Source organism: Aplysia californica, unplaced genomic scaffold (assembly GCF_000002075.1).
Source record: "Aplysia californica isolate F4 #8 unplaced genomic scaffold, AplCal3.0 scaffold00197, whole genome shotgun sequence".
Lineage (NCBI taxonomy): Eukaryota > Metazoa > Mollusca > Gastropoda > Aplysiida > Aplysiidae > Aplysia > Aplysia californica.
The window spans coordinates 1033634-1058685 of record NW_004797467.1 but is presented as its reverse complement, the minus strand read 5'-3'; the positions used below and the strand labels follow the sequence as shown (position 1 = coordinate 1058685).

General features: G+C 38.5%; 1 protein-coding gene across 1 annotated transcript in view; it reads left to right on the top strand.

The window, feature by feature from the left end:
• The window catches only part of LOC101856429 (endosome/lysosome-associated apoptosis and autophagy regulator family member 2), a 72935-nt gene that overhangs the window by 33574 nt on the left and 14309 nt on the right, over nucleotides 1-25052 (top strand). The window contains exons 5-16 of the mRNA XM_035969934.1: nucleotides 75-222; nucleotides 1664-1753; nucleotides 2938-3049; nucleotides 8177-8323; nucleotides 9731-9819; nucleotides 11288-11456; nucleotides 12822-12938; nucleotides 13827-14047; nucleotides 15322-15386; nucleotides 15671-15871; nucleotides 17216-17434; nucleotides 18015-18150. Of these exons, the coding sequence (XP_035825827.1) occupies nucleotides 75-222; nucleotides 1664-1753; nucleotides 2938-3049; nucleotides 8177-8323; nucleotides 9731-9819; nucleotides 11288-11456; nucleotides 12822-12938; nucleotides 13827-14047; nucleotides 15322-15386; nucleotides 15671-15871; nucleotides 17216-17434; nucleotides 18015-18150 (1714 nt within the window). The remainder of the gene's footprint in view (nucleotides 1-74; nucleotides 223-1663; nucleotides 1754-2937; nucleotides 3050-8176; nucleotides 8324-9730; nucleotides 9820-11287; nucleotides 11457-12821; nucleotides 12939-13826; nucleotides 14048-15321; nucleotides 15387-15670; nucleotides 15872-17215; nucleotides 17435-18014; nucleotides 18151-25052) is intronic.

The following is a 25052-nucleotide window of genomic DNA, read 5'->3' as shown; positions in this document are numbered from 1 at the left end:
CATCATCATCATTATTAGTATTATTATTGTTTTCATTATTATAGCACAGTGAGTTATTTTTTAATCTTTCTCAGAGCTGAATGGAAGCCCCGCAGCTCGTACATCATGTCAGTCCCTGGAGACTGCCCCAGCAACCTGCTCTTCTCTGCCAAGCTAGTACGAGCTGGGAAAGTTTCCTTTGAGTACCAGTACACCGACCCAGAGACTATCTTCCACTTCATGGTAAATTGTTAATTATGTGCTGTGTTAGAAATTGTGGTGAAAATCAGCGCTCGTCAAAATAATGAAATCGAAGAAACTGTCATTTTTTCCGCCAGCTTAACAATTTTTGTCAAATTTTTGTTATTTTTCCACTAAAAGATAGATTATTTATGTGCTGATATTTTTCTTTCTTTTTTTCTGTTACTTCCGTTTTTTTTGGGGGGGAGGGAACCTGTGAGGTTGGCGACTATTTTCCACTTCATTCCGTCCCTCCCAGCCCACCATTTTGCTGTCGCATGAAGGAGACCCAATTTAAGTTCAATTCCCCAGCGGGGAAGAAATATGTATAAAGTATCACAGTCTTTCTGCTGGGATGTTGTATCCCTCTCATCTTGGGTTGGCCCTGACAGGCAAGCTTGCCTCCTAAATGATCTAAACTTTGGATGGGGGAGTAAAAGAACGCCTACGTTTAAAAGAGAAAATAAAATGTTGATATGATAAAATAATAGGCGACATTTAATAGTCACAAAGGAAAACAAATGTTTTGAGCATTGTTTACTTTCTTTTGAACATTTATGATGTGTCTAGCTAATACTGGGGTCTTGTATCTTCCAATGCAGGTTTAAATACTTGGCTCTTGTATCTTCCAATGCAGGTTTAAATACTTGGCTCTTGTATCTTCCAATGCAGGTTTAAATACTTGGCTCTTGTATCTTTCAATGCAGGTTTTAATATAGGGCTCTTGTTTCTTCTAATGCAGGTTTCATATAGGGCTCTTGTACCGTATCTTCCAATGCAGGTTTAATATAGGGCTCTTGTACCGTATCTTCCAATGCAGGTTTAATATAGGGCTCTTGTATCGTATCTTCCAATGCAGGTTTAATATAGGGCTCTTGTACCGTATCTTCCAATCCAGGTTTCATATAGGGCTCTTGTATCGTATTTTCCAATGCAGGTTTCATATAGGGCTCTTGTACCGTATCTTCCAATGCAGGTTTAATATAGGGCTCTTGTATCGTATCTTCCAATGCAGGTTTAATATAGGGCTCTTGTATCGTATCTTCCAATGCAGGTTTAATATAGGGCTCTTGTATCGTATCTTCCAATGCAGATTTAATATAGGGCTCTTGTACCGTATCTTCCAATGCAGGTTTAATATAGGGCTCTTGTATCGTATCTTCCAATGCAGGTTTAATATAGGGCTCTTGTATCGTATCTTCCAATGCAGGTTTAATATAGGGCTCTTGTACCGGATCTTCCAATGCAGGTTTAATATAGGGCTCTTGTATCGTATCTTCCAATGCAGGTTTAATATAGGGCTCTTGTATCGTATCTTCCAATGCAGGTTTAATATAGGGCTCTTGTACCGTATCTTCCAATGCAGGTTTAATATAGGGCTCTTGTATCGTATCTTCCAATGCAGGTTTAATATAGGGCTCTTGTACCGTATCTTCCAATGCAGGTTCAGAATGACCAGTGCCAGGCCCTTGATGGGGAGGACAATGACAAGTGGCCAGCGGTCACTACTGAGGGCAAGTGGGCCACCATTGTGGTGAGTTTACACTGTTCTGTCTTCGATATATATTTATCATCTTGGTTTGAGATGGACACCCTGATGAATTGTATCTGTGATATAGCGGTAAGGCACTTTGATGTCACATGAAGGAGATCCGAGTGCGATTCCCCAGCGAGGAAAAAATACTTATAAAGTATCACAGTCTTTCTACTGGGATGTTGTATCCCTCTCAGCTGCCTGGGTTGGCCCTGACAGGCAAGTTCGGAAGGCTACCTCCTAAATGATCTAAATTGTGTTAATGGGGGAGTAAAAACACCCATTATTCTACTTTTATTCTATGTGACAGTTGTTCTTGACGGAATGTGACTGCCATTGTGCCAGATACTGTAATCCATTAAAATATTTTTGTTATGTTTACAAAGAGGACTGGGATCAGTTCCATATAGAATGTCTTCAGAGACTTGACACGTCTCAAAACATTTTTGATCAATTTCTTACACCCTGTTTAAAAATGATCAGTTACTGAAAAACACATTCTGTATTATGTTTTCATCAAAATAGATTTGTAAATATAATTAGTAAAAGCTTTACCAATTTTGCGAAGAATTTTATGAATGTTTGTCCATCCATTTAACTAATTGTTGAACAGGCTGGTGATGTAGCATCCATTTTGGCATGTACATGACCAAAATTCGGTCCTATTGGAGACTTACTTTAAATTCGGAGGTCTTGCCTCTGAAATAACGTATTAGTGTTAATAGGGGGTTAAAAACCATACTCTTGCTTTTTACTTTACATTCTTACATCTCCTTGTGTTTATTTTTTTTTTATTTATTTTTTATTTATTTTTATTTTTAAGATTGAAATTTCTACTGTAAAATTTTATACAATTTCATCTGGTCATTGACCAAAACCAAACCATGCTGTGAAGTGGTATGAATGCAACCAAATTGTGTTTGGCGCGCACATATGACTTATGCAGTTGCAAGGTGTTGTAAAACTCTTACTAACTTAAGCTGAACATCCTTGTGACGTTGTGTCTAGTGCAAACGAAAACCATCAACATGCATGTTTTCTGCAACCTTGTATTTTCTTATAAATTATTCCCAGTGCCCGTTTTCTGAGAGAGGAATGGGGAGGGGAAAGGGGAGTAGATAGATAGATTATCATCGAGTTCTGGTCTTCTGAGTGTTTCATTTTGAGTGTTTTGATGTGGACAGGTGGAGCTGAAGAGTGGAATGAACGTACTGCAGTGGCGCACGATAGGGGCTCTTTCGGAAATGATGCACTCCACAGTCAGCCCTATTCTGATCAGAAAAATCGAAATTACAGGTGAAATAGTGTAATAGTTAATGCTTACTACTAGTCACTGTTATGGCTTAGCCTGTATAGTAGAACAGTGGGAGTGGGTGGTGTGGTTTGCTCCTCCTTTTCTATCAAACATCTGTCATTCTTATCTCATCTTCTCCTTTTTGTGTGTTTGTTACTCTTTTGTGACACTTCTAATCTTCAGCATTTATATGACTTTATTGTTTTGTAAGTGCTGTAAACTACAACATAAAATATCACCTGATCACTGGGAGGTGGAGCACTGTTCTTTGCTCCGGTTTGACTTAGTTTTGTGGAATTTTAAAAGATACAATGAACAAACTCGTTGAACTCACATTTAGAAATTTGTTCTGTTGTATATCAATACATGCAGTAAATTCTAAAAGTGTTTGCCCCCCCCCCCCTCCCCTCATATACCCTCTCTATTTCTCTGTCTCTGTCTCCATCTCTCTTCATCTCTCTCTCTCTCTCTCTCTCTCTCTGTGAGTTTGTTGCTGGTTTGTGTTTTGTGTGATCTCATCCATCTACTTCTTTTCTCTGTTGTTGTTATTTTTATCTGTTAGTTGCAAAGTCTGACTATTTCTACATTAGTTGAGCACTAGATCAATAACAACAACAACAACAACCTGGATCGATAACAAGTGCAGTAAGATAAAAATCTACATAAAAGGAAAAATCACTTTTCACCTTTTTTTTCTTTCTTCGTTGATGTCTGTGTGATTACAGGAATGGCGTATGTATCTTCTTGCACCAAGTGTGCTACTGGCAAGTACAGCTGTCATTTTTGTTCTTTTTTGTTCTTTTTCTCTCTTCACATTTTGCTGTACCCAAATATAATATGGCGTACATATCAGAGTGCACCTAGCTTAGTTCCAAAGACAAGAACATCAGCCATTTTTATCTTCTTTTGCCTCTTCACATGTCTGTGCCCACAGCCCGCCATGATGCGCACATCAACAGTGTGCATCCAGTGTTGTTCTAAGGGAACATAAAACTGTCATTTTGCTTTGGTGGCCGGTGGGTGCTCTGGTGTGGTTTGCTCCTTCTTCCCTACCAAACATCTATCGTCCGTAACTCTCTTCCTTTTTTTGTGTTTGTTTCGCTCTCGTAACACCTCCGAATTTCAGCACTTATATGACTTTATTGTGTTGCAAGTTCCATAAAACTATGACTTACACTAAAAACTGTCATATTGCCTGTTTTTCTCCTTTCACATGTCTAGTCTGAGAGGGATGGCATTCAATTTAGGATGCACCTAAGTCTAGCAATGAATCATACAGCAGCCGCTCTGTCTCCTTTACTCTCTTCGCTCTCTTCACTCTCTTAGCTTCTCTGTATCTGAAGGAAGATTGAGTATGTCGCGCACCTGGTGTCTCAGTAGCACTTACTAAAGTCATAAATTGGTCCATTTTTGTCTTTTGATATTTTTCTATACCTATTGCAAAGTGCACTAAAAGCACATACAGCAGTCATTTTGTAGTTCGTATCTTTTTGTGAACCTAATATAACAACGACACATACGACAGTCTCTTTTCTTTTGTTTTGTTTTTTGTTTTGTTTTGGTGAACCTAGAATACCAATGACACATACAGCAGTTTTTTGTTTTTTTTGTGAACATAATAATATACCAATGGTATGTTTGAAGTCTGTCTAAGAGGAAAGTTTCCCTGTCCTATAGCTTACTTACTTTTCAATTGAATAACTATGAAACTTTTATATCACAGTATTTTAACATGTGTATAATCTCAACACCAATTTATACCTCACTACACCACCCAGAAATGGTCATTATGACACTTTGCTGACATTTACCTTTTTTGTTTGCTCACTCCATGGCGACCAAAGAGATGAAAGGCACACTCTCAAAATAAATTACAGTGTTCCTTTTGTCATCAAATTCACGGTTTTTTTTATTTTGTTTTTTTTAGAGAAATCACCCAAGGAAACACATAGTGATTTTCTAAGGCCACTGGGTACCAATTGTTCCAGTGTCCAAACACTAAGAAAGTGGGTCAGAGAGATGAATGGCAGGCTTGTCAATTTTGAAGATTCAGAGTGTTTTGGACGGCTCAGTTCTGTTTCAGAGTAAAATATTTTGCATCTTCACACTTCTGTCAAAGAAGACAGGCAAAAAACTGATTTATTGCTGAAGTTGTTTTGCCCAAGACGACAGTTCATAGAATTCTTACGAAAGCTTTTTTCAAAATGGGTTCCTCATCCGCTGACTGATAAAATAAAGGAAGATTGAGTATGTCACGCACATGATTTTGTTCACCGGATAGGGAATAAAGGGATATATTTTTAAAGAAGAATCATAACTGATAATAATGATAAATAAATGAATAAGAAATTACATTTATCCCTGTAGGGAAATTTGAGTTAGAATGGCAAACATTCGTACGTAAATGCAAAATTTGAAATACATACACATATAAATACATACATAAGCACACAGTATCACACCAATACAGAACAATTTCAAATACATACCTTACTGGTCCCCACTGTGCAGCGCCCTCTTCTTTTAGCTTGGGTTGTTGTGTCTTGCTCAAGGACACACCCCAGTGACCACCCATCTAAACTCCATGTCACCTACACTTGTTTGACATAACTTTTGAGTCTGAACTCCCTTCTCACTCAACTGCTGGAGCCCCCAAACCACAGGTAATGAAACATGTGTGTATTCATGGGATCTAGAACTGAAAAGACAATCACCAGAATGGAGAAATCCATATGACCCCAGAAAGCTTGACGCAAACAAGGTGCTTTGAAAAGTGATTCACGTCATTTTTATGGATCACGAAGGTGTGGTTTTGAACAAGCCGGTTCTCGTTTGCACAACTGTCAATGCTATTACGGGATGGTACTTCAAACAAAGCTTAGACCAGCAACCAGTAAAAAAAGCAGCCAGGTGCGTTAGAGCAAGGTGTTTTCTTTCATCATAACAACACTCCTGCGCACATTGCCTTGAAAAGTCTCTGATGTAGTGGAGCCCTGGCCGTGGGAAATCCTTGGGCATCCTCACTGTTTTCCAGACATAGCACCATGCGACTTTCATTTATTCCTCAAAATCAAAGAAGGACTTAGGGGCAACTATTTGAAGACAAGGAAGAAATTGTTCTCGAAACAAATGCTGTATTAAGGACTCTGACAGAAGCAGACATGGTCACTCTGTTTAACCACACACTGTTTTGAGTGAAAAAGTGCCTTGAAATCAACAGTTGCAGTGTTGAAAAGAAAATGTGTTGCTGTAGGTAAGTACAAAATTTCAAGTCTGTAAAATAAAAATTGTTGATTTTACGGACAGGGAAACCAACTTCTGGGACAGACTTCACAGAAAGGTCATTTTGTCTCTCTTTTTTTCTCTTCACTTTCTATATCCATGGGTGAAGTGGGGTGCACATCAGATTGCAGACATCTTGGCCTTTTTTTTTGGTTTTCTTTCACATGTCTGGATCCACAGGTATTACGAACGACATCTGTGGTGTAACGGTTGCCTGCTTTGCAGTCACACGCAGGGGATCCAAGATTGATTCCCCACTAGGGAGAACATTTTCTTTTGAGTGTCTTGGTCTCTCTGCTGTGATGTTACATCCCTCTCAGCCCAAGTTGGCCCTGACAGGCAGGGTTGGAAGTTGATTGGGGGAGAGGGGAGATTTAAATGGGGAGATTTACATTTTTGTAGATTTGGAGTACATATCTGTGCACCTACAGTATTGTACCAATGGCATGCACAGTGGTCATTTCATCTCTTTTTCTCTCTGTTTACATCACCAAACCACAGGTACGATGTGCCAGTGGTTGGCGGGTACTCTGGTGAGGTTTGCTCCTTCCTTCCAATCAGACATCTGATCATCCTTATCTCTGCTCCTCCGTTTTATGTGTGTTACTCTCTTGTAACATCTCTAATCTTCAGCACTTATATGACCTCATTGTGTTGCAAGTGCCATAAAATGCTTACTAAAAGTAAAACAGATATTGTGTACCCATTTGAGTGCTTACAGTATGGTACCAATGGTACACACAATGGCGGAAAAATCTTGTTTCAACCCCCGGTGCAGTGTGACTGACTTAGTGTCTTTAGGCCATTCCCAAAGGGGGGACATTTCTCGTTCAAGCACAGTAGAATTGTAAATGGGCTGATTCATCATGTCACGCTCATAACTGTGCCTGATCTGCAACAGGGAACTGCTGCTTTTTCTTTCCTAAACCTTACTATTGTCATTTTCCTCTACTTCTTTTGTATGTTTGTCACACTCTTGTGACCCGCTATTTGCGGGGTGCCTTGATAGTCGAAACAGACTTTGTTCTGTTTAAGCTAGAGAGATGAGCAGAGTAAGTCTGATTCCCTGTAAGGACTTCTCTGTTGACACCCACCCCTTGGCGCTCGTATGACCTTATGCAGTTGCGAGCGCCATAAAACCCTTTACTAAAAAAAAAATTTTTTTTAAAGTCTTGTTTTCTTTTCCTATTCACATTTTCAGGGCCCACCAGAAAACAAAACTCACATACAGCAGTCATTTTGTTTTTCTTTTTCTCTCTCTACATCTCTTTACCAACATGTGTGGCTTACTTGTCAGGGTGCAGAGAATGAGTCAAGGCGCTTTTCTGTGGCACACAGGAGATTTGAGTTTTTATTCCCACACAAGTGGGGAGACAATGTTTATCAAGTAGCTTGGTCTTTTTGTTTCTGCTGAGATATCTTTCTCTCTCCATCCTCGTACCCATAGTGGTATCAGTAGCCTAACCACCTGTAATCTTGAGATTGTGGGTTCAGAGGTTTGAGGTTCAGCACAGACCAAAATTGTGTCCGTGGGTGGTTGGTGGGTGCTCTGGTGTGGTTTGCTCCTTCTTTCCTATCAAACTATTATTGTCTTTATCTCCCCTCCTTCTTTTTTGGGTGCTGTTACTCCCTTGTAACACCTCTTATCTTCGGCACTTATAAGACCTTATTGTGTTGCAAGTGCGTAAAACTCTTATGAAAAAAAAATAATTGTGTCCTTGGGAAAGATACTTTACACGAATTGTCCATTTGGCTGGGCTCTTTCGGAAATGGACGTTAAACTCTGTGGTATCACCTCTTAAATAACTGAATACCATTTTACCATTTTTTCTTTCTCATACACACAGGTGTGGCCTATACGTCAGAGTGCACTAAATGCGCCAATGGCACGTACAGCAGTGGTGGCACCTCTTTCTGCCAGATCTGTCCAGTCAACACCTTCTCCAACCACGGGGCCAGCCAGTGCTTACCCTGCAAGGACGGGGAGTACTCCGGTCAGTGGACATTGCACTCACTTTATCAGTCATTTTCTGGCATGCATTTGGTCGATTTTAAGCACAAGGGGGCTATCCCGTAAAATGCTGTTTTGAGAAAATCGAAGGTAAAGTTTTTTAACCTTGTTCAGTCTCTATAAAAGATGAAGTGTTAACTCTGTATACACCATCATCATCATTCATCGGTATATTATGTAGATCAATACACCACAAACACTATTCTGCAATACACAGACAAAACGCCTTTTTTTCTAATTCGCAGCAGTTTCAAGATAAAGGGGCTTTTTGTCAGCGTAACCACTGAAAAAAGGTGTTTCTCCGAATGTTTAATTTATTCAAAGATGATTCACAGTTTCACTTTGATTTTTACACACTGGTAAGCTAACTGATCAAGCTATTGATTTAGCAAATAAAACGATTTGGTGCCAAGAATGAAAAAAGATGCTTTGTCAGCTCAGGGCAGTATTTCTGTTGTGACAGCACAGTGCAATGCACTGTCTGTTTGGTTCTACTTTATCAGTGCAATTGGCTGTTCTTTCTGATGTTAAAATACATACTTTTATTCGCATTTATCTGTTTGTATTTGCTTGCCCTCTGGGGTTCTCGAAACTTCGATTTTTTCCCTCAAAAGGGAGGATTCTGAGGAAAACTCCTATGTTTGGTCATGGAATGGCTGGCACGTTTCGGTGAAGGGCTTGACTCTTTTATCTCCGAGGGGGGGGTAAACCCACTATGCCAGGGCCCTTTTTGGTACAAAATCTAAAATTGACATAAACGTCTCTAAATTGGATATTGAATCAAAACAAGTGTACCTATTTCGATAATAGCAGCTTGCTGGAGATAAGGAGTTGAAATTACTGTAATGAAATTGTAACATAGGCGGTAAGTACCGACATTATTGTCTTACCCTTACAACAGGGGGCTATTTTTGGATTTCACTTCCCTCCGGCCAAGATAATTCTGAAGCTAATATTACATGTGTCTGTAATTTTTTACAAACCTTAAACTGATTTCTATACTGCGTTTATTAGAAATTTTAGAAGATAACACAGAGAATAATTTTTCATGGACAATTGGATAGATTTCCGTTTTTTTAAAAAATACCTGACTGGGTTTGAGGAGGCTGGTGTCCTGTCTGGGAAATGAACGCGAGTGGGCCCGAGGAATGAGAACTTGTTTGGGAACTATGCGCGACTGGGACTGTAATGTTTAATTTTTAAAGTGAGGTTTCTAAGCAATGAGCGCTACTTACTGAGTATATTGTATCCCTTTTTTTAAAAGTTACATTGTCCGAAGGTAGCTGAACAGTAATGCATGGTATATATGCTTTAAAAAGCTCAAAACTTTTTTTAAATTGTCAACTTACTTATTCACAGATCAAATCAAAGATATGTTTTTTTTCTTCAGAGCCTGGCTCAGCAACATGTACAGAGAAGCCACCTTGCACAGAGTTTGACTACTACAGCTTTCAGACTGCTTGCAATAAGGATGGGCAGGTGAAGATTTCAAAGACAGAGACACTCTGCTGCTCTTTGTTTGCTGTTTGCTGTTTTCATGTTCTGCACTCTTAGCCTCATGCTCTGCAATCACAAGTCATAAGATGTTGAGGCCTCATGCCCTTCACAGTAGCTGGAGCTTTCAGACAAATGCAACACAAACTTTATAAAAGATAATGTGGAAACAATATTACATTCGTAATGACGACAGCATTTTGGTATCATCTGACATGTTTACAGTGTTTCTTCTGACATGTTTACAGTGTTTCTTCTGACATGTTTACAGTGTTTCTTCTGACATGTTTACAGTGTTTCTTAACTTCCTTGTTCCTGACAAAAAAGAAAAGGCCATTATTGTGCTGGCTGGCTTAGAAACTGCAAGTCAAGTGTTGCTTTGTTAGGTACAGGTTCTTGTGTCACAAATTTTGTAGGCTGTCAAAGAACAAATTATGTTACGGATAGATAGTTGCACTCCTGTTGTGCACATTATATATACCTTCTTTTACCTTCTGGCAAGTATCCCATAGTGTGCTGAAACAGCCCTCCCCCCCCCCCCGATAACATTTTCATTATCATATGAGAGTTTTTAGGTGCCTTGAAGGTGATTGGAGTCAAGAATTTTCAAATTTTTACATACCACCACATGAAAATACTAAAAATCAAGAGATGCATACTGTCAAACCTGCTCCAACTATGACCATTTGTATAAGACAATCACCTGCTCAAGCAGCCACTTCCCATTTTTTTTTTACCTTGCAGATTTTTTTACATTATAGTGACTCTGTGTAAGACAGCCACCTGTCTATGGCAGCCACTTTTCTCTTCAACTATGGATGGCCATCTTAGACAGTATCCACTGTAGATACTCTTTGAAAGTTGTTCTACTAGCATTTCAAGCTTGTCGAATGTTAAAACTAAACTTGTGTTAATGATCACATATTTTTGGGTGGCAGTTTGAACCCTATATATATAGATACTAGCTGGGCCCCATTTTGATGAAAGAAATGATCGGTGCATTAACGTCAACTGAAAGTCATCAGCTTACTATATTTACACTCTACTGGAATGGAGCAATAAATCTTGAGATATGCAAAAAAATAGAAGGTCTAGATATTATAGAGATTAATAGATTGATTCTCTATTCCGTTTTTGTGGTTGTACACTCCAGAATATCAAAGATGTGGAATCACTGCACGCACTCCTTGTGAACGGAAGCCTCACTTGTTCACAATGGCGTCTAAAAGACGGACTTTCATCTAAACGAAACTAATGAAAAACTGAAAATCAAACTACAGTAACTTCAGACTCCTCAATAAAACTGTGCACTCTTTAAATGATTCTGAACCACCTTTATTTTTTTCAAATTCAAAAGTTAAGTGGTTGGGAAGTTTTAGGCAGCCAAAGTGACGAACTTGCAGAAATATAATATGTATAGATAAATATATTTCTTCTCTCCTCTTCCACACAGACCCAAATGACCCATCGTTGGATCCAGCCCAAGATCTGCAATGAGAAAGCAGGACAGTCAGTGGTACTGCCTGTGAATGGCGTTTTGGATGATTGTCCCCCTTGCAACCCTGGCATGCACCAGCTCAACATGTCACACTGTGGCTATTGCAATGAGAATCAATTTGCAGGTCAGCGGTGTATAAATTACATTATCTGTAAAAAGCTGCTTACCTGAAAAGAACAATGAATTTAATGAAGGAGTTTTAAACAGTACCTACACATAAACACCGTTGGGCACAGATGATATGTAAATGAAACACTCAAAATCACAAATAGCTCATACAACTTGCCATTCCCTGACTGATATCTCTTTACAAGGGATTGTACGTAGTCTATAATGCGGGTGGTTGGTGGGTGCCACTAGTAGGTCCTACTTCTTTACTCTGTTGTTTCTGTCTGTCTGTTTTTCTGACTTTTTCCGAACACTCAACGGCCATTATTGTGTGAGTGTGCTTCTTTTTACTCAAACAAACAAAATAGTTATACGATGCAAGATGAAAATTCATCACAAGTCAGTCCAACGTCCCCCTCATGCCAGACATAACCGCTAATGTCCTGTGTTGTCATACTGTAGACAGTAAAGCTATTCACAGCAGTCCTTCGCAGTAAAGAAGTAGGACCTACCAGTGGCACCCACCAACCACCTGCATTGTAGACTACATGCAATACCATAGTACAAAGCGGAGGCATGGATTATGTGACTCAACAAGACACAGCAGGCAGTTGGCATGTGCTCTGGTGTAGTTTGCACCTTCTGTCCTGTCAAATATCAATACTTTACTTTACTTTACTTTTTCAATCCAGCGGCCATTTGGGTTCTAGCCCTTCGGTCTGTTGATATGGCAAAGAATTTGCAGGTTTTAATCAGCTGTGCTTTGTTGCTGTATAGAGTATTTCCGATGTCTGGGGAGGCAGGTAGGTAGGTGCTACGCAGGTCACAAAGTGCTGGGCAGTTAAAGAGGTGGTGTGGTACTGTTTCATCCAGGCAGTCGCACAACGGTCAGTCGGGTGGGGTATCCTTGCGGATCCTATTAAGGTAGTCAAATATCCATCGTAATTATTTCCTTCCTTTTTTTGTGTTTGTTAATATCTTGTAACACCTCTAACCTTCGGCACTTACATGACTTTGTTGTGTTGCAAGTGCCGTAAAACTCTCACTAAAACAAGAGAGTAATCACTGCTATATGAGCACTGGCACAGTTTTCTAATTACTGTCTGTGTTTTGAAGTCATTCCATTCTATATTTTACATTTCGGTATCTCCTTATAACGGCTCACTTGACTTCACAATAATTCATGGCTCTGATTTTGCTCTTACTTATTGACTTTTTCCTTTCTTTTGTACTGTCTAGGGCATCAAGGTGAGAAAGAGCTTTCAGTCTCTGGCAAGCTGGATGGCCTGGCTGGGTGGGACATTGTGGGATTTTGCTCACCATTGTTAAATCCATTTACCATCAATAGGTTTGTCATGAATATATTTTTCTCCCTTGACAGATTCCCAGTCAGTGTGTCGGGACTGCGCCGTGTCAACGTCACCAAAGTATGAGGTACACTACAAACACTGGACAGGCATGCCACCTAACATGACCACCCGATGCATTTCTATTGGCAGTAAGTTCATCTGATTTCTTTGTTCGTGTTTTGATTTTTTTTTTAAAGGGCTCTGCAATGAATCAAGAGATTAAAGATTAGTTTATGTTTTTTTAAATTGCAATACCATTGAGTCTCGGGTCATATTTTGTGAATGTATTTTGACGGCTCTGTAATGATTGTTGAATAGTCAATTACTTTTCTTTTTAATATCAGTGGCAGATTTCCTTACTTTCACTGTCAGCATAATTTTCTAGCACACATGGATTGAATCACTCAGCCTTCAATTTTGTGCCTTTATGTGTTTCCCAGACTCGTACAGTTATTTTGCAGTGACATATGTGTACAAACAATCATTATGTGTGTTTATGTGTTTGATTTCCATTCACCAACACCTGATGTCTAAAATAAAGAAAAGACACAGCAGTATACTTTCGCTCAATTTGTCATTGATATATATAAATATAGATCTAATGTGTCAAAATGCAGTGGGATCCGGCGCTAGTCAATTTTAGGGCATATGGAGTATCATCATAAAGCTTGTTCAGTTGTCTTGCTTTCAATGAAAAAAGTACCTATAAATCTTGAATAGAAGTTGAAAATATTTGTGATTGATGCAGGTTGGGGCTAGCCTGATTTGAGAGGTAAAATTAGGGAGAAAATGACCGCCAAAGTTTGGTAACTTCTAAAACTTTAGAGTCCTTGGAAACTATAAATTTATGTTCGTTGTGCCTTTAATCAATGCCTTTCAGTAAAATCCACATTGAAATGTTTTTTCAAATGGACATAAAATGGGCAAAAAAGTGCTGGGTTTTTTTTTCTTATTTCATTATTTTGCGGAGTGCCTGATTATACCATGATGCCTCACATATAATGATTTGGCGGTCTCTGCATTTCCCTTCCTCCCAGTGGAATCGTGCTCCAACACAGCAGGCTGGGTCCCAGCAGGCGATCGTCTCAGGACCAGCTTCGGCCTACGAGACAACAACATCTTCCTGGTGCTTGTGCTCAAGGTGGCTGGATTCAGGGGAGAACCAGGCACAGTGGATGGCAAACCCATAACCCTCTCCACTATCTCGTTTGAGCTAGACTTGCACTGTGAATCCCCCTGCCAGCTCATCTTCTTATCCGTGAGTACAGAGTCGGTAGTCTAGTGGGTAGGCTTTCAGACTTGTAATCGTTAGCTTGCGGGTTGGGGGGGGGTTCGAGGCTGAGGCCCAACGTTGTGTCCTTGGATGAAGCACTTTTCACGGGTTTTCTTCACTTCACGAAGGTATGAATGGGTACCTGGCCACATACAGCAAAAGATCTTGTCAGTATCTTTTAGTGTTTTAGTGCCTGTAGAATGGCGGGGTAATAATATAGATTGTAAAAGCGCATAGAGCTTGCTGTTTACGCCATACAAATCATGGCTGTCGCAAGCTGTTAAGTCCAAATTTTGAGAATATTCGATTTTTACACCTTCTCAAAGCTTTATCAGAGGTGTACCTTTCAACATCACCAATTGCAGTTTAATGATGAGGTCAAAGTTTACAATTTTCTTGCTTGTCATGATTACTGATAGGAATAACACAACAAAAACTAGAGGGTTTTTTTGTCTCAGGTGTAGAAAGTAAAAATATGTGGATTGCTTGCAACACAAATGAAATTTTATTAATTATTTACTTTAAGAGAGCATTGGTCATGGCCTTGCACTCACTGTCGCTAGCTTTTTGTTGCTCACGCTGGCTTGAGTAGTTAAAAGCATCTTCATGAAAGGACATAAAATTATGTAGACCAGAACATCACACAACACTATCACCTGTTGTGATGGCGCAATGCCCACTAATCAGCCTTGGAACAATGAAGGATTGAGGTCTGTTCTATATCCTGTTGAATTGAGGTCTTCCTCTTTTTTGTATTCTACCACAGACTTACATTACAGAACAATGATATAGTGTAGGCTCATTATTTGACTCTTAGTCAGATTTATATATACGAGCAGGCACAGATGACACGAACAAGGAAAACTGTAAACCATGGACAGCTCGTACAATTTGCCATTCCCTGACTGATTTATTTTTATTTTTTCCTTATCAGTTAACCCTTATTATGGATGTGTGGGACACATTTGTCTATCCCTGATGTGGGTTGTTGGCGGGTGCTCTGGTGTGGTTTGCTTCTTCTTTCCTATCAAACATCTATCGTCCTAATCTCCCCTTCTTCTTTTTTATGTTTGTTACTCTCTTGTAACACCTCTAATCTTCTGGCGCTCATATGACCTTATGCAGTTGCGAGTGCGTTGCCGTAAAACCTTTACTTACTACTACTATCCCTGATGTGTATGAGTTAACCGTGTCTGACTTTAGCCTGTTGCCTGTAATAAAAAGTCTGGTATGAAAACTTTGATGTTACTTTATTTCAGGATGCCCTGGGGAGGAATACTGTGTTGCAGACATGGGAGGAGACAATGGAGAAAACTGTGTTTAGGTATGGACTTGGAATAACCTGTAATCAACTTTTGTGATGTTTGTAGCCTAGTGGTTGGCTGTCGGACTTTGCAACAAGTCTTGGGCTTGAATCCCTGTGCAGGCTTGACATCGTGTCCTTGGGAAAGGCTCTTTACTCAAATCTATTATTAATGATATTATTTTCATTCTGTGTGACCATTATCTTTTACATTTCAAAGATGATTGTAATGTTCACATCAGTGTATAAGTTTGCTTTAGAATGGTGCTTGAAGCTGATTTTTATTTTTACTTATTTGTTTCCAGCCACGAAATCTTCACCAATGAGTCGGTCACTTTCACCTGGGCTTTCCAGCCTGATGACTTTGGTCTGGCAGATCCGGGAGATGAGGTCCACACCAGCCGCATGAAGAACCTGGCTCAGATCTACAACCTGAAAGTGACCAACACCTTGTCTGGAGGGGCCTCACAGTGCGAGTCTTGTCCTGAAGGAAAGTCGGCTGATGGGTAGGTCCTGTTCTTTTGTTTTTCTGTGATTTGATGCCATGCTTGTGTGGGATTGGCGGGTTCTCTAGTGTGGGCAGCTCCTTGATTCCTGTCAAACATCTATTGTCCTTACCTCTCCTCCTTCTTTTTTGAGTTTGATATTCTCTTGTTACACCTCTAATTTTCAGCATAATTTATATCACCTTCTTGCGTTGCAAGTGCCATAAAGCTCTAACTAAATACTTTGAAAATGCAGATCAAGCTCAGTTTTGTTATATTTAATTTTTTTTTTTAATGTAAAATTTGATTTTCATCTTTTTTTTTCTGAAACATATTTGTCAGTAGACGTATAGAGCTAGTTCTGGTGTCTAGTTAAAATAGGTGAAAAGGTGTTTTTCAGAAAATGTGGATCTGTGGAGTCTTTGAAGTACTGTGTACTGTTATGAGAAAATATTAACATCTACGGTGTCTAATAGGAAATGCTCCTTCCAAGGTTGCATGGTTGCTACTTGATTAATTGTAATACTTAAGATCTAAAATTGTCGGTGATACAGTGTGCTACCACTAAAAAAATACGCCTTCAAGTCGCAAAGTCTTTCAAAGAGAGGATGTGTTATCTTGTCATTTTTTTTTTTTAACAGTATTTGTAAACTAATAATAATAATAGTAATAATAATAATAATAATAAAGCGCATAACCCGACTCGAAAGCAAGCTCTATGTGCTTTACACTATATTATTTGGAGGACTGGATGAAAATGTATATTAAATTAGAGGAGAGGAAAATGACGTGCTCTGTGTCGTTTTGGCCAGAAGGAGTTAAGTCTCTCAGATTTGCTGAATCATACCAGATAAAACAAGACAAGGAAAGTTTTGTTCCGTGTCATTATATTACAACAGTTTTGTTGGGTTTTTTCCCCTAAGAACTTATCCTATAATTAGAAGAAGAAGAAGAAGAAGAAGAAGAAGAAGAAGAAGAAGAAGAAGAAGAAGAAGAAGAAGAAGAAGAGGAAGAGGAAGAGGAAGAAGAGGAAGAGGAAGAGGAAGAGGAAGGAGGAGGAGGAGGAGGAGGAGGAGGAGGAGGAGGAGGAGGAGGAGGAGGAGGAGGAGGAGGAGAAGAAGAAGAAGAAGAAGAAGAAGAAGAATATAAAGATCACTTCTATAGTGCCCACTCCCTAGTGGCTCTAGGCATTTCACAATAGAATAAAATTTGAATCAACGTTTCATGCATACTGGCCATTCAATGCACCACAATTATTTCAAATACGTAAATCCACTCATAACCTGAAAACTTTACAGCACATACACAAAAAGACAATCACTACGGCTACTGATCTCTCCCCTTTTGTCACACACCCCCCCACAGCTGCATTCCGTGTTCGGATGGTCACTACGTGGACCCACAGAGCCAGAGGTGTCAGGCGTGCCCAGCAGGCACCGTGCTGCCCAGTAGCAACTCGTGGGGGCAAGACTCGTGCAAGAAGTGCGGGCCGGGGCTGCACCCGGTGGGAGGCAGGTCCTGCAAGTCTGACTGCCGCTTCACTGATGACATGGGACGAGAGTATGACTTCACCGAGCTCGACGGGTAAATATGGCAATAGTGTCGGTCAAAAACTGAGTGGGTCTTCTAAAATCAAAAAGGGACAAAAAAAAAGAAAATGTGTTTTACATGTTATTTTTTTTCATCTCCTATGAAATATGCCGTCTTTTTTTAAAAAGCAAGGCACATATCAACAGACATGCCATAATACAAGCCAAAAAGTGTTTGATACTTTGAAGACGAAGGTCTCAAGGATAAAACACTTTATGGATTTGTACTGCAGTGTGTCTGTTGATATGTGCCCTGGGTAATAAAAGAACAAACCCCCATTCCCAAAAAAGAAAAGTCATTGCACCATAGATGCTGTCAGGGCGGAAAAATAGAGCTCTAAAATACTTTACTGATCTCTCAGGATCGTTCACATTTTGTGGATGGTTGGGGGGTGCTCTGGTGTAGTTTGCTCCTTCTTTACTATCAAACACCTATTTTCCTCATCTCTCCTTCTTTTTTATGTATGTTACTCTCTTGTAACACTTCTATTTTTCGGCACTTATATGACCTTATTTTGTTGCAACTGCCGTAAAACTCTTACTAAAATTCACATTCCAAAAACTCTTCTCTGCAGGCTTCATTATGTGTCAGGAGCCCGACTCTTCACTGCCAGCGGGACCCAGTACTACCATAGTTTCAACATTTCCTTGTGTAACCATGGCAACACACCTCTACCCACCTGCGTCAACAACGTGTCTGCCGATGCAGTGGTAGGTTTCTCTGTTGTTCTCCCTAGTCTTGTTATTTACACTGTTCATTTTTTTATTGCTGTGAATTTGTTTCAGAGTTACGGGTTGCTCTTTTTCCAGAAGTATGTAAACTTTTCATTTTTTTTGGGAAGGGGTGGGGAGTTAGCTCATTAGCTCATTGTGACAAATAGCACTTAATACAATTTGTCAGTATGACCCAAAAGGGACTCCCTTCTTTCACAGCAAAATTTATCTGAAGTTGGCACTGGCCAAGTACAAAATCTAACAAGAGGTAGCGATATATTGGTTTTCTTTCATTTCTGCTTGAATGGGAACGCCTTTACTGAAATAAATTGAAAAATGTTCTTATAAAGTGACATGCTTAGTGCAGATGGACATGGGGGAGGAATATCATGGTTACCTCTGTGAGCAATCATTTTAATAGTACTTACCTGGAGGTGTCGTCTCAGACTCAAGAGGTTGACGTGTATGTAATGACCCTCCATCCATTACGGTTGCGAGCTGCCATTACACATTTTGCTATACCCAGGTTGGTCCATGTTTTAATGTATTTCAATAGTACTGGGTGGTTAACAATTAATGCCAGGAGTGAATGTTTACTCATCGTTACGAGCAAGTAAACTCTTTGTTTCTAAAGTTCTTTCAGTTTTGATATGTGAGGCATCGTAGTGAAATCAGGCATTCGTCAAAATAATGAAATCGAAGAAACCAGCATTTTCCACCAGTTTGCCAATTTTTATCGTTTTTTGTTTTTGGCTCAACACTTTTTATGTCCATGTAAAAATGCATTTCTGTATGGATCTTATTGAAAAGTGTTGATTAAAGGCGCGCAAAAAATGTAAATTTTCAATTTTGCCTGTGAAACAAGTGACCCCCTTTATTTGCAAATATCTCAACTTCTTTTTTCAAGAAAGATTGGTAATTTTTTCACTGAAAGCAAAACAAATGAACAAGTTTTAAGATTATAGGGCTTACCAATAACTCCAATTGCCCAAAAATTGACCAGCGCCTAATTCCACCTCGTCATGACACATGTTAGATAGTCTGACTATCACTGTCTTTCTGCACTTGATATCAACTTGGTTTCCCATAGCTATAGTAAGGTACAGAACTGCTGTTCACACCATCATTGTGACTTGATTAATTAAGCACTGGGCGTTTCACAACTTTACAGACCCTTTGTTCAGTTTAGTCAATAAGCTCCTATTGTGTACTGTGTGTGCCGCCCTCTACATTTTGTCTGTATTACTTTATATACGGGTGCTTTTCTGGTGAGATGTTGCTTTTGTTGTGCAGACTTTTCATCAAGTACGACTCAACAGAAACAACCACGAATATGCCTATGTGAATCGAAGAAATTTTGAAACTTACATAAAAAGTCAGAGGGTAGTTTATCTAATTTATTTTCTACCTTATTTGGATGAGTCTAAGAATGAAGTCTAGGGGGGTAGGTTTACATCTTATCGTTCATTTAATTAATTTCTTTTTCTTTTTGTTACATTTGTATTATATTGACATCACATGTTTCAAGGTATCGCTGATGAATCGGGGGTTTCTTTTGCAATCTGATTAAAACTGTATGTTGTTTTTTGTGTTGTTAGGAAAACAGTGGTGGGGTGAGGGGGGTATAATTACGTTGATTTAGTCGGGGGTTTTTCTTCTCACCTATTATATAGGTCCACCTTTCATGCCATGATTTTTAGGTTCATGTTTCTTTATGTAGTCAGTTGTGAGATTTAATGAGCCAAGGTCCAACAATGTGACTTTTACCCTCCCATATCTCAAAGATGCACTTTGAGCTGCAGTGATGACAGTTAGGCTTCAGTTGCATATCGCTGGTGTGCAAGGAGGAAACATTTGTCCAGGAACACACCGAACAGCTGCCAGCAAACCATTGACTGAATCAGCAGGTCTCATTCTCACTGACAAATACACACATTAACTCCATGCCTTGCCAAAAGACTAAACTGTGGTCCAGATGCGTTAGCAGTATATTGTCCCAGTGCTTTATGTCCCATACTACTGACCTCTCTCACTGAAGCCTACCCCTGCCGACATGGCAGTTTGTACCACTAACCTCGGCACTCATGCCGTGTCGTCTTTTGTCGCTGTTGTAAAACCTGTAAGCTTGATTATGACCTTAGCTCTTTATCATTTATTGTGAGCAGTTTAGTTCTAATGTCTAACTTGTCTCAATTTTTATCTGCAACATGTTTGACATACCATGGTTACGATGCAATCTTGCATTGCTTTACCATGAAGTGAAAGATTTTTTATGATTGTAAATCATCATATTTTTATTGTGCTCACGTTGTGACCCTCAACTGAAAAAAAAGTAAATTTTAAGAACAATCTATTCTAAAAAAGGAGGCCGTTTGTGTTTGGTTAGTTTGATAAAGAGTTAGACTGTAAATTTTTTTTTTAACGTTCAATAAGTTTGTCTTGTGTCAAGATTTGCTTTTGGGTTTTATGATTGTTTGAAGGCCGATTCCTTGGTTTTCACTGAATGGGATAAATAAAATAAGAAGAAAAACTTGCCCTATTTCAGATGGTAGGATCGTTAAGTTGTATGTTAATTGCTCAGTCATAAACACAGCGTCATCACCAGAGAGATAAAAGCGTTGCTCTCTGTGCTATAGGGGCCTACCAGAATACTGTTTAGTTGCTGTCCTGTGAAAGTCATGGGGGAGCTTTTATTTTTTGCGGCAGTTTGCCTTGGCTTCCTCAAAATGGTGAGGTTCTTTGGTTGGAATCGGGACAGTGTTGTCACCTGAGTCCTACCTCTGATGGTAGTTGCACTGGTTTGAAAATCAACGCAGAGGTCATGCAGCTGTTCAGTCTTTTGGACTAATAGCTAATAGTTTTATCATCCGTTGTTGTCCTAGTTAAAGCTCTTTTAAAGAATTGTGTGGGTGGTTGGCAAGTGCTCTGGTGTGGTTTGCTCCTTTTTTCTTTTCCAAAATCTATCGTCCTGATCTTTCCTCCTTCTTTTTTATGTTTGTAACTCTTTTGTAACTCCTCTAATCTTTGGCACTTATCTGACCTTATTTTTAAAGCATTATGGTCACTTTACATGGGTTCTTTCTTTTGTTTTTTGTTTTTAAATAAAGATGTCATGAGGGGTTCACTTTTTATATTTTTCTATTCCAAAAGCGTATATTGAAAATTGGGAAAAAGGTATACTTATGAATACTCTTTGGACTCGCATACGGGTTCTTTCAAGTTACTAAATTTAACGTTCAACCACTCAAACTTGATAACCTGGTTTGGTCCAGTAATGTTAGAGCTCTCTTTGTGTGAGCCTTTTGACAATAAATAATATTAATATTAATTTATAATAATAAGATGTGGTCTGTATAATTCATGGTTTTAAGATCTCAGTTTTGGTAGTAATCTTTGTATTGTTATTGTTATGGTACTGAATTTTTCTGGGTGAATGACTCATACAAATGCATATAATTCGTCACCCGTGTGGTAAAACCAGCTGACCCTCAATTGTTTTTTTATGTTATTAAAATTATTATTTGACAAATCAATAATAAATTATCGGTTTCATCTGCTCAGTAAAAGCCAGGTCTAAATACTCCTGGAAAAGAAATAAAGCTGGATAACCCACCAGCTGCTATGTTACTGAATGATGTTACCAAATACATTTTTTGCTTTTGCTGTAAACTTTTCTTCACTGGGGTCAGCTGTTCTCATCACAAGGGCGACAATATGCTCATTTTAACACACTCTCTGAGATTATATGAACTGAGAGCTACTGTGTTGACTTAATGGGTTTCAGTTTTCATTTCCTCTTTTTCCTAATTGCAGAAACTAACAGCAGAATTTGTGTGCTGGGAAATATAATATATTTAAATACTGTGTGGACATAATGATACGTCAAATTAATTGCTCTGTTTTAACAATCGTAGTGCCGTTCTGTGGCTTTTGCAGCTGTTCAAACATCACTACTTATATGAACTCATTGAGTTGCAAGTGCCTTAAATTCTTGCTAAGACTAAAAAACTGTTTTATCATAGATCATTGAAATGGTAGTATGCACAAAATATATTTAACTTTAACTGGAGCTGTGAGTTTCAGGTGATGGAACAATGGGCCTTGATGTGCTATGAGAACTTGGATGTTTAACGTAAATTATTGTAGTGATTCTAATCCAGTAGCACTGCAGTGGAGAAAATATTTAAGCAGCCAAGATTGAATAATTCGGGGGGGGGGGGGGGGGGGGGGAGAGAAAAGGAATGAAAATGAAGCGAAGATGATGAGATTTTTTAAGCTCTTATACTCGAGCATTTGCATCAGTCACAATGTTGCTAACCCTTCATATATATCCATATAATGCACAATTAATTTGTAATCAAATAACTGCTCTGATAACATTTTTAACATACTTTAATAGAACGTACTTTGATACAATTTAAAGTTTTGTTTTAACTCTTGGAAATCTTTGATATTGCTTTTTTGCTAATATACCAGGTGCTACAACTCATATTGAGTTATTCTCTGATAAAGGCACACACATGTGTGTTTCTAGTCATTCTCTGTCCTTTATTTCCTACTTCCACCCCTCTTATTCTTTTTTCTTGAATATATTGAAAAAAAAAGTTGTGTCTGTTAATTTATGTGATTTCGTTACATGCTTTGTGGGTTTTTTTCTAAGTCCCTAGACCGAGAAAAAAGCGAGGAGATAGCGGCCGCGAAAAATGTAGGTTTAATCCAAGATTTGCAGGGAGAAGTCTAGCTTGAAATTGGTTGAGGACCCTTACAAACTTGCTTCTTTTTCTTTTTTCTTTTTTTCTTTTCTTTTTTTTTTTAAAACACATTTTTAAAAATGTTTTCACCCCTTTTAAGAAAAAGAAAATTTGGTTTTATTGAATCTTTTCCTCTCTTTTCCATTTTGTTTTGGTTCAAGGGGCTATTTTGCAGGCTGCTGTCCTCTCTCCAGTAGTCTGTGATTGTGAATACCTTCCACAAACACTCACAGACACTGTCGTCCCAGACAAGCCTCTGTTATTTTTACGTTTATCTTGTCTGTTGCCTTTCTTTTTATTTTTACAAAAATACTTTTCAGAATTTAGCATGCCTTTCATTCCAATCCGGTGCTCACACTGACAGTGCTTTAGATGACCTTTTTGTGTTGCAAGTGCCGTAAAACACTTACTTAAACAAAAACTAAACTAAACACTCACAGTGCTGTGACTGTCCACCACTGCCCCACGCACACATACCTCAGCCCTTTATTCTACTCCCGTCAGAGCTATCAGGAATCCCAACTTGGTCCCAGATATCAGCTCAACAGCAAGCTCTTATGCACTTTACAGTCTATATTATTACCCCTGCAGAAGCATTTTGAAACAATCTCAACTTCCTGGGAAACATAGTGCAAGCTGCCATTTTGTTAATAGGCACTAAAATACTGAGAAGATCTTTCACTGTCTATGGAAATATTTTGCCTGGGGGAAGGATAAAGAAAGAGAGAGATGTCTTTAACGTTCACAGCCCAGCCTTTGTATGTTTCTCATGAGTTTGATGGAAAAAAAAAAAAAAGAAAAAAAAAGAAGTTGATGTCTGAAATGTTCCAAAACTTTGCAGAATTTCATAAACACTTTTCAGACAGTCTTGTCATATAATTGATACAGGTCTTTTCATTTTTAAAAGCCAATTTTTATTTTTGCAGTTTCTTTTTCCTGCTGTCTCTTTTTCTTGTGAATTTGTCTTAATGAATTCCTTGTTGGAAATATATGAAATGTGGTTTTCCAGAATGGCTTTTCTGGTATTTTCATAAGATCTTATCAGAGCTTTAAAAATTTTTTTTTTATATTGATCTTTCATTTTGGTCAAGGGTGTCTCATTTTATTTTCTTTCATTTACTTGTGTTTAATAAGGGGGGGGGCTTACTGTATTAATTGAAGATGTACATCGGTTGTACTTGTAAAAATAAATTGATGAAACTACTTTTCTTTTTTCCCGTGGCTGAGTGGAAAGTCTCAATTCTCATTTTTTTTAAAATGGGGAGCACTTTTTATAAAAAGTTAATATATCAGATTTGATTTTTTTTGGGGGGAGGGGTTGTTTATGCCAGTGAACTGGGTTTTTTTTATTTTCTATTATTTCTGATCCAAATCCTTTTTATTTTTTTATTGGATGAGGAATGTGTTTCTGTTTTTAATATGGGATTTTTTTATGGTGACATGCTCTTCCTTATTTGGAATTTCCGTTTTACCATTCATTTGTGGGTTGAGGTTCACATTTTAAAACATTTTTTGTTTTTAAAAAATTCTGTTCGTTTGGTGCATAATTTGTATTCTAATCCCTAACTACATTTATCTGCTGTCAAATTAAGAATACAAACTGATTCCAACTGTAACATGAAGTCCTTATTAGTTACATATACAATGCATGAGATGAGATTAAGATCAACGTTATTGATTATCCTGAGGAAGAAATTGTAAATCAGTTCTCATAAGTATGTTTCTCAAGATATGTGGTCAAGTATAGGCTATTATCCCTGCACTCAGGTTACAAATGTGGTTGTCCTTTTTCGTTGAATTGAATGATAGGAGTCTTTTTACACTGGCAGTAATGTTTTGCATTTTCAGTTAATTGAATCAACAAAACGATAGTATAACATTTGAATACCTCTTAGTTGTCTTGAAGTTTTTGCACTAACAGTGGTGATATACATTTTCTGTTCATTTAATGGACAAAACGATAGCACAACATTTGAATACCTCTTAATAGGCTTTAATTCTTCACACTAATAGTAGTGATTTGCAGTTTCAGTTTATTGAATCAACAAAACAATAGCCTAACATTTGAATAACCTTTAGTAGTCTTGAAGTTTTTACACCCACAGTAATGGTTTGCATTTTTTTCTTTTCATTTAATGGACAAAACGA